Here is a 13,223-nt window from a genome sequence, read left to right as displayed (position 1 = left end):
CTGCTATTCTCCCATGGAGACGATCGTAGAGATGCTGGATGTAGTCCTGTGGAACGGCTTGCCATGCCATTTTCACCTGGCGCCTCAGTTGGACCAGCGTTCGTGCTGGACGTGCAGACCGCGTGAGACGACGCTCCATCCAGTCCCAAACATGCTCAATGGGGGACAGATCCGGAGATCTTGCTGGCCAGGGTAGTTGACTTACACCTTCTAGAGCACGTTGGGTGGCACGGGATACATGCGGACGTGCATTGTCCTGTTGGAACAGCAAGTTCCCTTGCCGGTCTAGGAATGGTAGAACGATGGGTTCGATGACGGTTTGGATGTACCGTGCACTATTCAGTGTCCCCTCGACGATCACCAGTGGTGTACGGTCAGTGTAGGAGATCGCTCCCCACACCATGATGCCGGGTGTTGGCCCTGTGTGCCTCGGTCGTATGCAGTCTTGATTGTGGCGCTCACCTGCACGGCGCCAAACACGCATACGACCATCATTGGCACCAAGGCAGAAGCGACTCTCATCGCTGAAGACGACACGTCTCCATTCGTCCCTCCATTCACGCCTGTGGCGACACCACTGGAGGCGGGCTGCACGATGTTGGGGCGTGAGCGGAAGACGGCCTAACGGTGTGCGGGACCGTAGCCCAGCTTCATGGAGACGGTTGCGAATGGTCCTCGCCGATACCCCAGGAGCAACAGTGTCCCTAATTTGCTGGGAAGTGGCGGTGCGGTCCCCTACGGTACTGCGTAGGATCCTACGGTCTTGGCGTGCATCCGTGCGTCGCTGCGGTCCGGTCCCAGGTCGACGGGCACGTGCACCTTCCGCCGACCACTGGCGACAACATCGATGTACTGTGGAGACCTCACGCCCCACGTGTTGAGCAATTCGGCGGTACGTCCACCCGGCCTCCCGCATGCCCACTATACGCCCTCGCTCAAAGTCCGTCAACTGCACATACGGTTCACGTCCACGCTGTCGCGGCATGCTACCAGTGTTAAAGACTGCGATGGAGCTCCGTATGCCACGGCAAACTGGCTGACACTGACGGCGGCGGTGCACAAATGCTGCGCAGCTAGCGCCATTCGACGGCCAACACCGCGGTTCCTGGTGTGTCCGCTGTGCCGTGCGTGTCATCATTGCTTGTACAGCCCTCTCGCAGTGTCCGGAGCAAGTATGGTGGGTCTGACACACCGGTGTCAATGTGTTCTTTTTTCCATTTCCAGGAGTGTATTAATGTTACACGATACGATGATGACAGCGTAAATTTATCGGAACCCGCAATAGTAATAAAAAGAATACTAGCGATCTTGGGAAACTTTATTCTTCAAGATAATATACCGTAGTTTTGTTAGTGTTCTTCGGACATCATGGTATATGAATAATAATTAATTGTGTCTGCATGTTACTTGATTATTCTGAATATCTGATGAAGTGAAAATAATTGGCCCCATTTCCATATTTTTAACAACCATCAACGAAAAAATTATACTCGCGTTGTTATCCGTGATTAAACCAATTGCCGCAAAGCTAACATTTTCCTCGATTGTACTGTACATTTTAATCACCAAAGGCTACGGGATGATGGGGAAAGGTAAATGTATCAGTTTGATGTAGGGAACCTGGTACAGTAAAGACCGAGTCGAAAGTTATAAGCGAAAATCGTTCTGATATTCCAGACAATGGAATACGTGTTCTGGTACTGTAGTTGCTAAAACTGTAGGGTAGGCAACCCCATCGAGCACTTAGGTGTACAGGTTAATGCAACAACTCAGCTAATCCGGTGCAGACAGCGTACTGTGTACTGACATGAGCCATCTTGGTGTAGAATGTCTGTACTACAGTAGTCTAACGTCAATCAGCCCTAACCAAATGGAGCTGTATCCGGTGAAGACATAATTTTTGTGTATGGGCAAGCAAATGGAAGCAAGAGAGAAGAGAAAAGATTATACAGGACCAAATATCCGCGTTTCCAAGACTGTTCCAACGATTAATTCAAACAGCACAACGGCCGAGGAGGACGACGAACTACTATTCTACTCCCGATTCAGGCGATGTAATGCTTGCTCGAGTGCATGAGTACTCTATCAGTTGTACGTGAATGAATGTTTCGCACAGTACTGTGTCGCAAGTAGTACGAGAAATTCAGTTACATCCTTCCACCCGCGGAAAGTGCATGTTTTGACCCCTGCTCACTTTGGACCTAGTGTCGTGCTCAGTTGCTGCGTATGTACTTTCCACGGATGAAGGCTATTTCACCTTGGTAAAATGCTAAATGCGCACACAGTCATGTTTGGGCCGATAAGAACCCGTATACTACGGTTGTTTTTCTGTGCCGCACTTCATCGTTCCTTAACTTAGCAGTCCACGTAATTTTCAACATTCTTCTGTAGCACGTCATCTCAAATGTGTTCATTCTCACTTGTTCCGGTTTTCCCATTGTCCATTATTCAGTAATATACAATGCTATTTCATAACAATATACTTCTCTTGAGCAGGTATATCGTTTTTGCCTGTGCTAGTCTGCTTTTTATGTCCTTGCTTCTTCCATCATGGAATATTATGCTCCCAAGGTATCAGAATTCCGTAACTTCATGCAGATCGTGTACAAAGTGTACAAGTATTATTCATACATATAATACTCAGTCCCCTGGAACATATCCCACTCGTTATTCGGCAATGGATGTGGTTGCAACACGATGGAGCAACCCTCCTGCCCCCCCCCCCCAAACCTAGCACTATTTTCTGAGAGTTAGTGAAGACCTGGACCAGAAAAGTGGATAGGCAGAGAGATTTCGTGCCCAGAATATTCACGTGATCTCACCCCACTCGATTCCTTCCTGTGAGCCCATGTGAGAAGTCTTGTGTACGAGACGCCTGTTGATACTGAAGGGGATGTCTTGGAAAGAATTCTCTCTGTCTGCGACAGTGTTCAAACGATACTGAGGATATTAGAACTGGTTGCATTGACGCTTGAGGACGCCATTTTGAACAGCTGTTGTAAATGTAGCAGCTTGTGAAACATATGCAGGTAAAAGGAATTCGTTACTGCTGTACAACAGACTTATCATTTTCGGTCTCTCTCTGGGATCAATTTATGTCTGCCGTTACTAGTCCATCACAGGGGACATTACCTGAACGTCATGATCACGGTTCGGGAGCTGGGACCCCTTAGTTTGAGGAAGCACGAGGATAAGGCGGAACTTGAATAGATTTTAGCTAATACCTTTTGACTCGGTGGCTGGTCCCGGTGGAGGTCCGAGTCCACCCTCGGGCATGGGTGTGTGTGTTTGTCCTTAGGATAATTTAGGTTAAGTAGTGTATAAGCTTATGGACTGATGACCTTAGCAGTTAAGTCCCTTAAGATTTCACACACATTTGACACTTTTTGACTCGGTCTTTACCGGACTGGGGTCCTTTACCTCAAATTGACTCATTTATCCTTCCCCATCATCCCTGAAAGTTTGTAACATCATCGCGGAATCGAGCTGTATATGACCATGCAGCTGCTTTTCTGTCAGTTATCGATTTAGTCGGACAGGAGGACCCAGTCTATTCCAAGTAAACACAACCCACACGATTATGGAGCCACCATCAGCTTACACAGTGCCTTGTTTACGACTTAGGTCCATTGCTTCGTGTAGTCAGCGCCACACTCGAACCCTACCATCAGCTCTTAACAACTGAAACCGGGACCCACCTAACGGGGCCACGGCTTTGCAGTAGTCTGGGCGCCAACCGATACGGTCAGGAGCCCAGGAGAGACGCTGCAGGCGAAGTCGTGTTATTAGTAATGGCACTAGCATCGGTCGTCTACTGCCATTGCCCATTACCGCCTAATTTCCCAACGCATACGTGCGTCCTACGTCTCACATTGATTTCTGCGCTTATTAAGCCAACGCTGCTGCCGTCAGTCAACTTTAGGCTGTCGGCCACTGCGTTGTCTGTGATAATGCCTGGGATTTGGTATTTCGGCACACTCTTGACATTGTGGATCTCGGGATGTCGAATTCCCTAATGATTTCCGAAATGGAACGTCCGATGGTACCATTCCGCTTTCGAAGTCCCGGTAACCTTTTCACAAGAATCACCTGAGTAGAAATGAGAACTCCGTCAATGCAGTGCCCTTTTATACCTTGTGTACTTCATACTACAGCCATCGGTACATGCGCATATCGCTATCCCATGACTTTTCTCACACAGTGTATGGAAGCGGAACAGAGACGTATGCGAATCATTCTAATGACGATAAAGGCTGGAAACCCACTGACGAAGGGCAGATTGTCATTGACCAGCGCCTGAGAACGAGCACCTAGGAAGCGGCGAAGTTAGTCCACTGTTCGCGTACGACTGTCACCTGTAACTATGGTTGGAGGTTCCAGAACAGTGAAACTGCGAGTGATCGACGATGTTGGAAGTAGCCGTTTCATCACAAATGTTTCAAATGGCTCTGAGCACTATGGGACTTAACATCTGTGGTCATCAGTCCCCTAGAACTTAGAACTACTAAAATCTAACTAACCTAAGGACATCACACACATCCATGCCCGAGGCAGGATTCGAACCTGCGACCGTAGCGGTCGCGCGGTTCGTTTCATCACAGAACAGCCTTCACCGCACTATAAATCGGTATAGGTGACAAATTGTAGCCGATCTGACGACTGAGTACAATGCTGGTGCAGGCGAAGGTTTTGGGAGCACACCGTTCAGTTCACATTGTTGAACATGTTCGCATGTAAACACAAAACCGTCATCAGGTTCGATGCAGCGGGCAAGAGACCATTAAGAATGGACCGTGGATCAGTGTCGCCTAGTTGGATGAATCACACTCAGGCGAATGCCTGCTTGAAAAAATGCACTGTACCACTGAACGTAAGCCTATGAGTGCAGTATGATGCTATGAGGGTCATTGATGTGGGCTTCCAAGGGACAAGTGGCAGTAGTCGAAGGCAACACTACAGCTGACCTACTTAAACATTACTGCAACCAACCTGTATCCACTTATGCTTGCAGTCTTCCCTAACAGTGATGGCATCCTCCAGCATGATAACTGTCCGTCTTACAAGGCCAGACTCACGCTACATTTGTCTGAGGAGCATGAGAGTGACCCCACATTTTCGCAAATTCGTCCGATCTGAAGCCAGTGGAATACATCTGGGATGGTGTCATCCTTGCATACGCAAACCACCGGCCTAAAATGTATGGATATTTACGGGCACTGGACTACCTATCCACAGACATTTGGTGTCACGAATCTCTCGTAAACTACCAAACATCCGTCGAATCCATTCCACGTAGAATCGCTGCTGTACTACGTTCCAGACATTAACCAACATGCAATTAAATCGGAGTAATAAGGAATGCCTGAGGAATTACAGGAGTGATAATGTTTTCGCACATCAGTGCGACGAAGAAATGCTGCTGTTGTGCCGGCGTTGGGGATGGAGTGGACATTACAGTGTAAGTAGTGTAGATAGAGGCTGTCCTACCTGCTCGGCGGACTGCTCCTCGATGACGAGCTTCATCTCGAGCGACTGCCTGGTCTCGAGGAAGGCGCGCCGCTGCTGTTTGTCGGCCAGGTAGTAGGACATCAGGCCCAGCAGGTTGGCGGCCAGCAGCAGCACGCCGTTCGCAGCCATCTGCGCAACAGAAGACAGCCGTCACTCCTAAAGTCACGCTGCCTCTCTCTCAATATTATTGTTGCTCTGCTTGTCCTGAAAAAAGTTAAGGGCATTTTCAGATGCAGCACTATCTCTTAAGTTGTGACACACTGCTATGTTTAGATGTGTATTACTCTTACAACTCTTTTTTTCTGGTTCACATTATTTGTTATAGTTAAATATCTTCCCCTTTTGTTACTCCTTCTTTAATCTGTAGCCGGGTTCGTTTATCGAAGGTGAGGCACATATGTCTAGGCACGCACGAACTGGATATTTAGGTCTTAGTATTATACAGAGTTATTCAGCTAAGAAATTGCACCTCAGATATGAGGAGCATCGTTTCAGATCTTATTAAGTGCATAGATCATAATTTTACAGTGAGAGAACGAACGTTTCGCTTCCTAACCAAATGAAATATGTAAACATTCTCAACGGCAGGAACTAAGTATTTAATTTTCCAGAATTAGTGGTGATTGGATCATTTCCCAGTGCATGATGGCACCATTTTAAATTTTAAATTGCACTTAGTACGTTTTGAAGTAATTCACTGAACAAAAAACGTTTTCATCCAGTCATGTTTTTACATAACATGGTTTGAAAAATTTCATTTAATTTTCTTTTTTTTTTTTTTATTTATACACACATCAGAACAGTATTGCATCACCGCGATTCCCAGAACTCCTGAAAATAGACGTTGACTGTAGATACTGTATCACAGACACAGTCCCTTTGTCTGTTCAGAGATGTCACTAAACCCAGCCAAAGATGTGAATAACCATGCATGAGCAGCGCATATTAGACGGAGGGGATCCTACAGTCGATCAGTTCCAGTCATTCCACCAGGTAGGAGGAACATGGCTCGTGTTCTCTGCAGTTCAACCATACCTAGACGATCAATACCGCGATTCGATCGTGTCCGAATTGTTACTTTGTACCAGGAAGGGCTCTCGCCAAGGGAAGTGTCCAGGCCTCTCGGAGTGACCAAAGCGATGTTGTTCGGACATGGAGGAAATACAGAGAGACAGGAAATGTCGATGGCATGCCTCGCTCAGGCCGCCCAAGGGTTACGACTGCAGTGGATGACCGCTACCTACGGAATATGGCTGGGGGGAACCCTGACAGCAAAGCCACCATGTTGTATAATGCTTTTCGTGCAGCCACAGGATGCCGTGCCACGACTCAAACTGTTCGCAATAGTGTGCATGATGCGCAACTTCGCTCGTACATGGCGAGGTCCATCTTTGCAACGATGACACCATGCAGCGCGGTACAGCTGGGCCCAACAACATGCCGAATGGACAGCTCAAAATTGACACCACGTTCTCTTCACCGATGAGTGTCGCATATGCCTACAACCAGACAATTGTCGAAGACGTGTTTTGAGGCAACCCGGTCAGGCTGAACGCTTTAGACACGCTGTCCAGCGAGTGCAGCGAGGTGGAGGTTCCTTGCTGTTTTGGGGTTGCATTATGTGGGGCCAACGTACGCCGATGGTGGTCATGGAAGACACTGTAACGGCTGTACGATACGTGAATGCCATCCTCCAACCGAAAGTGCAACTACACTCCTGGAAATGGAAAAAAGAACACATTGACACCGGTGTGTCAGACCCAGCATACTTGCTCCGGACACTGCGAGAGGGCTGTACAAGCAATGATCACACGCACGGCACAGCGGACACACCAGGAACCGCGGTGTTGGCCGTCGAATGGCGCTAGCTGCGCAGCATTTGTGCACCGCCGCCGTCAGTGTCAGCCAGTTTGCCGTGGCATACGGAGCTCCATCGCAGTCTTTAACACTGGTAGCATGCCGCGACAGCGTGGACGTCAACCGTATGTGCAGTTGACGGACTTTGAGCGAGGGCGTATAGTGGGCATGCGGGAGGCCGGGTGGACGTACCGCCGAATTGCTCAACACGTGGAGCGTGAGGTCTCCACAGTACATCGATGTTGTCGCCAGTGGTCGGCGGAAGGTGCACGTGCCCGTCGACCTGGGACCGGACCGCAGCGACGCACGGATGCACGCCAAGACCGTAGGATCCTACGCAGTGCCGTAGGGGACCGCACCGCCACTTCCCAGCAAATTAGGGACACTGTTGCTCCTGGGGTATCGGCGAGGACCATTCGCAACCGTCTCCATGAAGCTGGGCTACGGTCCCGCACACCGTTAGGCCGTCTTCCGCTCACGCCCCAACATCGTGCAGCCCGTCTCCAGTGGTTTCGCGACAGGCGTGAATGGAGGGACGAATGGAGACGTGTCGTCTTCAGCGATGAGAGTCGCTTCTGCCTTGGTGCCAATGATGGTCGTATGCGTGTTTGGCGCCGTGCAGGTGAGCGCCACAATCAGGACTGCATACGACCGATGCACACAGGGCCAACACCCGGCATCGTGGTGTGGGGAGCGATCTCGTACACTGGCCGTACACCACTGGTGACCGTCGAGGGGACACTGAATAGTGCACGGTACATCCAAACCGTCATCGAACCCATCGTTCTACCATTCCTAGACCGGCAAGGGAACTTGCTGTTCCAACAGGACAATGCACGTCCGCATGTATCCCGTGCCACCCAACGTGCTCTAGAAGGTGTAAGTCAACTACCCTGGCCAGCAAGATCTCCGGATCTGTCCCCCATTGAGCATGTTTGGGACTGGATGAAGCGTCGTCTCACGCGGTCTACACGTCCAGCACGAACGCTGGTCCAACTGAGGCGCCAGGTGGAAATGGCATGGCAAGCCGTTCCACAGGACTACATCCAGCATCTCTACGATCGTCTCCATGGGAGAATAGCAGCCTGCATTGCTGCGAAAGGTGGATATACACTGTACTAGTGCCGACATTGTGCATGCTCTGTTGCCTGTGACGACGATTCGCGCCCCCATCGCGCACATCTTGTAGATGACTTCCTTCAGGATAACGACATCGCTCGACTAGAGGGGTCAGCATGTTCTCCAGACATGAACCCTATCGAACATGCCTGGGATAGATTGAAAAGGGATGTTTATGGACGACGTGACCCACCAACCACTAACAGGGATCTACGCCGAATCGCCGTTGAAGAGTGGGACAATCTGGACCAAAATTGCCTTAATGAAATTGTGGATAGTATGCCACGACGAATACAGGCACGCATCAATGCAAGAGGACGTGATACTGGCTATTAGAGGTACCAGTGAATCAGCAATCTGGACCACCACCTCTGAAGGTCTCCTGTATGGTGGTACAACATGCAATGTGTAGTTTTCATGAGCAGTAAGAAGGGCGGTATGATGTTTATGTTGACCTCTGTTCCAATTTTGTGAACAGTTTCCAGAACTCTCCGAATCGCGGTGATGTAACACTTTCTTTGATGAGTGTATGGTGAGTCTGTAATCTTGTTCCATTTTATTCAGTACACTGTCAGCTTTTTTGTTTTTCGTCGTAGAATACCGCGGCCCTACCCCACTTCAGTCTGCCTTCTTTGTGATTACATGGTGGCTCAGAATTATTTAAATGTGGATCTCGGTTGAAATAGCTAAAACGAAATACGTCTCCTCACGTCATAATTGTAGATATTACAGGCAGATTGTAAAAATATGCATTTATGCAATCTTTCCTACAGGAATAACGCATCATCGTACCAACATTACATGTTCCACTGAAAATGATAATTTGTAAAACATATCAGGAGTTATTACTTACTGAGATAACTTTTCGCGCTGACTTATTTTTCGCAGCTCTGATTCTCATTCTGTGAACTTCCTTTAGATCGCTGTCCTATGAGGAAGTGGCCCTCCCATGGCGATCGAAAGTGCACAGCCATGCATTCAACATTACACTCAGAGCTACAAAATGAAAATAATGGGAACAACCAGCAAAAGATCGAGCTTATAACGCAGGATGAGAAATTTTTATATTTCGAACCGTCGGTTGTGGAGTACATAACATGATTTGGTGCGATTCACATTTTTCATCATTTACTGTGGGAAAGAATACGAAATGACCCGATCTGAATCAACAGAATTAAAGAGCATACTACAATTGACATGAAAATGCATTAAACATTTTTTTAACCGTCGCTGCATTTAATACGTTCTGAAACGAAGTTCCTCATATGTCCTGAACCGTTTCAGATTTCGTAAGTCTGTGAAATCGTCCTCACTAAATGACGTACAGCCACTTTTCACAGGTATATTAACTACAGAGAGATAGCGTCATCTTCACTTTTCAAATTCAAATTTCTGCTTCTAGTAACGTGGTTGTAAAAGAGAAATTTAGTGGTGTTTCACTTTCTAAAAGCTGACTAATAGTTTCGATGAAATCACAATATTTACAGCTTAGGACTGATCTGTTTCGGGCGTGGAACCGATTGGTGTCTTATGCGGAAGCTCGTGGCTTTTTACGGTTCTGTCACGTCAGCGTCATTGGGAAATCCAGCTCAATGCAGTCTGCCTGTAAGAGTGGAATAGTGGAGAAAATAACTTAGAACTAAAAATAAACACACTTGGTTACATGTTGTTCGAACGATACACCAACAGTAAGGCAAAAGACGCAGAATCTTTAGATGACTCAACAGAAATAGTTCTGCTCTTGTCTGTGCCATAATTTTTGTGGATTTGTAAAACAGGGAACTAAGGAATAAAAATTGTTGCTTCGTGTGTAGAATGTCAAGATACATGCTTACATTCTAAAATTACACCGGCAATGGCAACAGAAAGGAAATAACAAAATAAAGTGCTCCTAAACACTTCTGTAAAATTCCATGTATGTCATCAAGTATTTGAAATGTTCTCTGTTTACTGCAATACAAGTATACAGTCCCTACCGCAAGGTGGTCTTGGCACATGCAGCAGCAGTGGAATTTTTCAAATCCTCTAGAATAGTCGAAACTTGTGAATGGATTTCATCACTGAATTTACACCAAGTAAAACAGTGCAGTGACGTAAAATCGGGCGAAAGCGCAGGCCATCTTCACATCCCACTCAGTGATTAGAAAAGAGATGGAAGATCACTTTCCCAGACAACATCGAGCCGAAAACCGAGCATTTTGCATTTTGGTGGCCCATACATCAATGTATTTGATGTGGTACTTCCTCTAAGAGAGCAGTTGGCACTTCGGTAAGAAACTGTTCGTGTCCTTTACCCCCTTGAAGCTAATTCAATGAAGTAAGGACCAGTTATGTAGTCTTCAGTAATCCTGTACCAAGCATTCTTACTTCACTGCCTCTGATGTTCAACCGGTGTCAGCCAGTGCAGATTCAGAGCTGCCTGTAAAGCATATATCTTACACCCAGCAGTCCATGATTTGCAAAGAATCCTTAACGGGCATAAAAGAATTTCTTGAAGGCAGGATGTATTGTCCTCATGTCACATCAGGAAGAAGCGACAGAGTTCTATGTGTCTTCAGCAGTCCTGCTTGGTAAGGCAGCAGCAAGTTTTTGGCAACATACATTTAATATTGCATTAATTATTTTCGATTTATTTTTATATTAGATCAACGTTTATGGTGCGCAATCAAATTCCTAATCATTTCATTGGCTGATACTAGCTATCACCACGTACTAACAATTTCTGTAGTAATGAATGCCTGGGAATTAATTAGAACTGAGCGCTGACAGAAAGTGTGACGTGGGCAACTCGTTCGTTAGAAGACACTATTGATTCAAGAGGGATGGGAAAAGAATTGTCGTATTCTGAAGGGGGAGTCATTTACTGCCATGAGAGAGAGAGCAGAGCGAGGAGGCGGCTGTTTACAATTGTGGACAGGGGTTGCGCTCTGGTGGGGCAAAAAAAAAAAAAAAAAAAAAAAATTCAGAGCAGCATACCTGGCCAAAGAGTATCAGGGGCTGAACAAGGCGAAAAGGCATCCTTTTAGTGTGGAAGAATGCGCAGGGTCACAATCGACAGTCGCGAGCTGACCTTCGAGCAATCTTCTCGTTTGAAGCGCTGGAGCATCTATCCACTGAAAAGCAGAGGTCCGTAGCATATTTATGAATTGCTATGAATGTAGGGGGGAAACAGAAACTTTAGAAAATCTTCGGGGAAGGGTATGAACTTTAGGCGATTTGCTGGCAGACTCATGATCCATGTAGTGGGAGCTAACGTTTTTTAACGGCCGCTGGCATTTGTAGCCTGAGTGCAAAAGTAGACGCCACGTGTCGAGGAGGGAGTGGGAGTATGGCTGGAGATACTTCCCTGCGTGGGTCGACAGAAGACACTTCCCTCCGGGGATAGACCTAGAGACTTCACTGACGAGAGACGCAGCGGAGTACTTGGCGGTTAGACAAGTGTTGATTTAGTCACAAGAGCGCACGAAGTTGTTTCTATATGAACAGAATGGTTATTCTGTGTATTCTAGCAACGATTCTTTACCTCTCTGTGGAGTCTGACATACACTGAAGGACTTCTTTGTGGAAGAATACTTAAGTCGAATTTCTATTCCTGGATAGTGATCAAATAGAAATCTTGACTCTTGTTCTGTCTTGTGTTGAGGTAATTTCTGCCTTAAGAGTTTGTGCACGGTATATGTGTCCACTGTGTGGGCAGAGAATTACAGGTACGTCACGTACATCATATGCACAGCAGCCAATGCCCCAATGAGCAGATAATCGGTTCAGTATAGCTGTTGCACATACTTCAATAGGTGCTACGCACACTTTAGTTTAGCGAATAGTGAAACATTCACAGTAAATGAGTTGAGTTCCATTTGCTTGTCCATTGAGCTTTTTCTGAAAGTGCCAGTCAAGCTGTATCCTTCTTCTGTTTCTCTCCGCTAATCAGTATCAGCCAACTTTGTGTCCGTCTAATAAAATACTAAAGACTAAAGAAAGTCAAACAAATGTTCCGCCAATTTCGAAATTACACTTAGGGTAGAATCTGACATCATGTACTTCATATTTATACAATTTTTTGCACTGTACATATTTTTTTGAGACTAAATCCAAGTTGTGATTCATTCTAGTAGCATTCCAATAATAATAACTGGTTTGATTTGCTAAACTGAAATGAAGTAAAACCACAACACAATACTTCGTTTTATGGAAATCCCTAGATGTAGGATGTCAATGGCAGGGTCGTTTTCATGATTTGTAGGCGTGGCAATTCCACTATGGAGACAACTTTAGGCAACCACACACACAACACACACACAAACAGGCACTTTATGTTACAAACGCCACAGGAGTTTACAACTTGACACATGATACAGATGTAAGCTAGTTGCGCGCGAAGTGTGAAAAACGCTGGATCGCATCGCAGTTTTTCTAGAACTAAAACGTGGGTCGTTAGAAACAGCTGCTATAATATCTGTTCGGTTCGCTCCGGTGGTTGTAGGCTTGTTCCTTACCCTCTATGGAGTGTTCCAGTGCCTTTCCAAGAGCGATGTTTTGTGCATTCGCCGAACTGTCATTCTTCTTGGGCACAGTCTGTCGGGAGACTTTTGTGCATACAACTCAACACTTCCTTCGTCTTCGTGAAGGCGTAGCCAATATTATCTCTGTTGGTTTGGGAGAGATTTATTTTTTCAAACTAATCAGCACTTAAAACACGTGAACGATACGGACGGAGCGAGAGCTACGTTTCCTGTTTG

General features: G+C 46.7%; 1 protein-coding gene across 1 annotated transcript in view; it reads right to left on the bottom strand.

The window, feature by feature from the left end:
- LOC126235306 (adenylate cyclase type 3) overlaps positions 1–5,637 on the bottom strand; it is a 628,591-nt gene extending 622,954 nt beyond the window's left edge. Inside the window, exon 1 of the mRNA XM_049944030.1 lies at positions 5,488–5,637. Within this exon, the coding sequence (XP_049799987.1) occupies positions 5,488–5,637 (150 nt within the window). The remainder of the gene's footprint in view (positions 1–5,487) is intronic.
- Between the last annotated feature and the right edge of the window lie 7,586 nt (positions 5,638–13,223).

This window comes from Schistocerca nitens, chromosome 2, assembly GCF_023898315.1.
Source record: "Schistocerca nitens isolate TAMUIC-IGC-003100 chromosome 2, iqSchNite1.1, whole genome shotgun sequence".
Lineage (NCBI taxonomy): Eukaryota > Metazoa > Arthropoda > Insecta > Orthoptera > Acrididae > Schistocerca > Schistocerca nitens.
The sequence above is the reverse complement of the archived record's forward strand: the minus strand, read 5'-3'. Positions and strand labels throughout refer to the sequence as shown.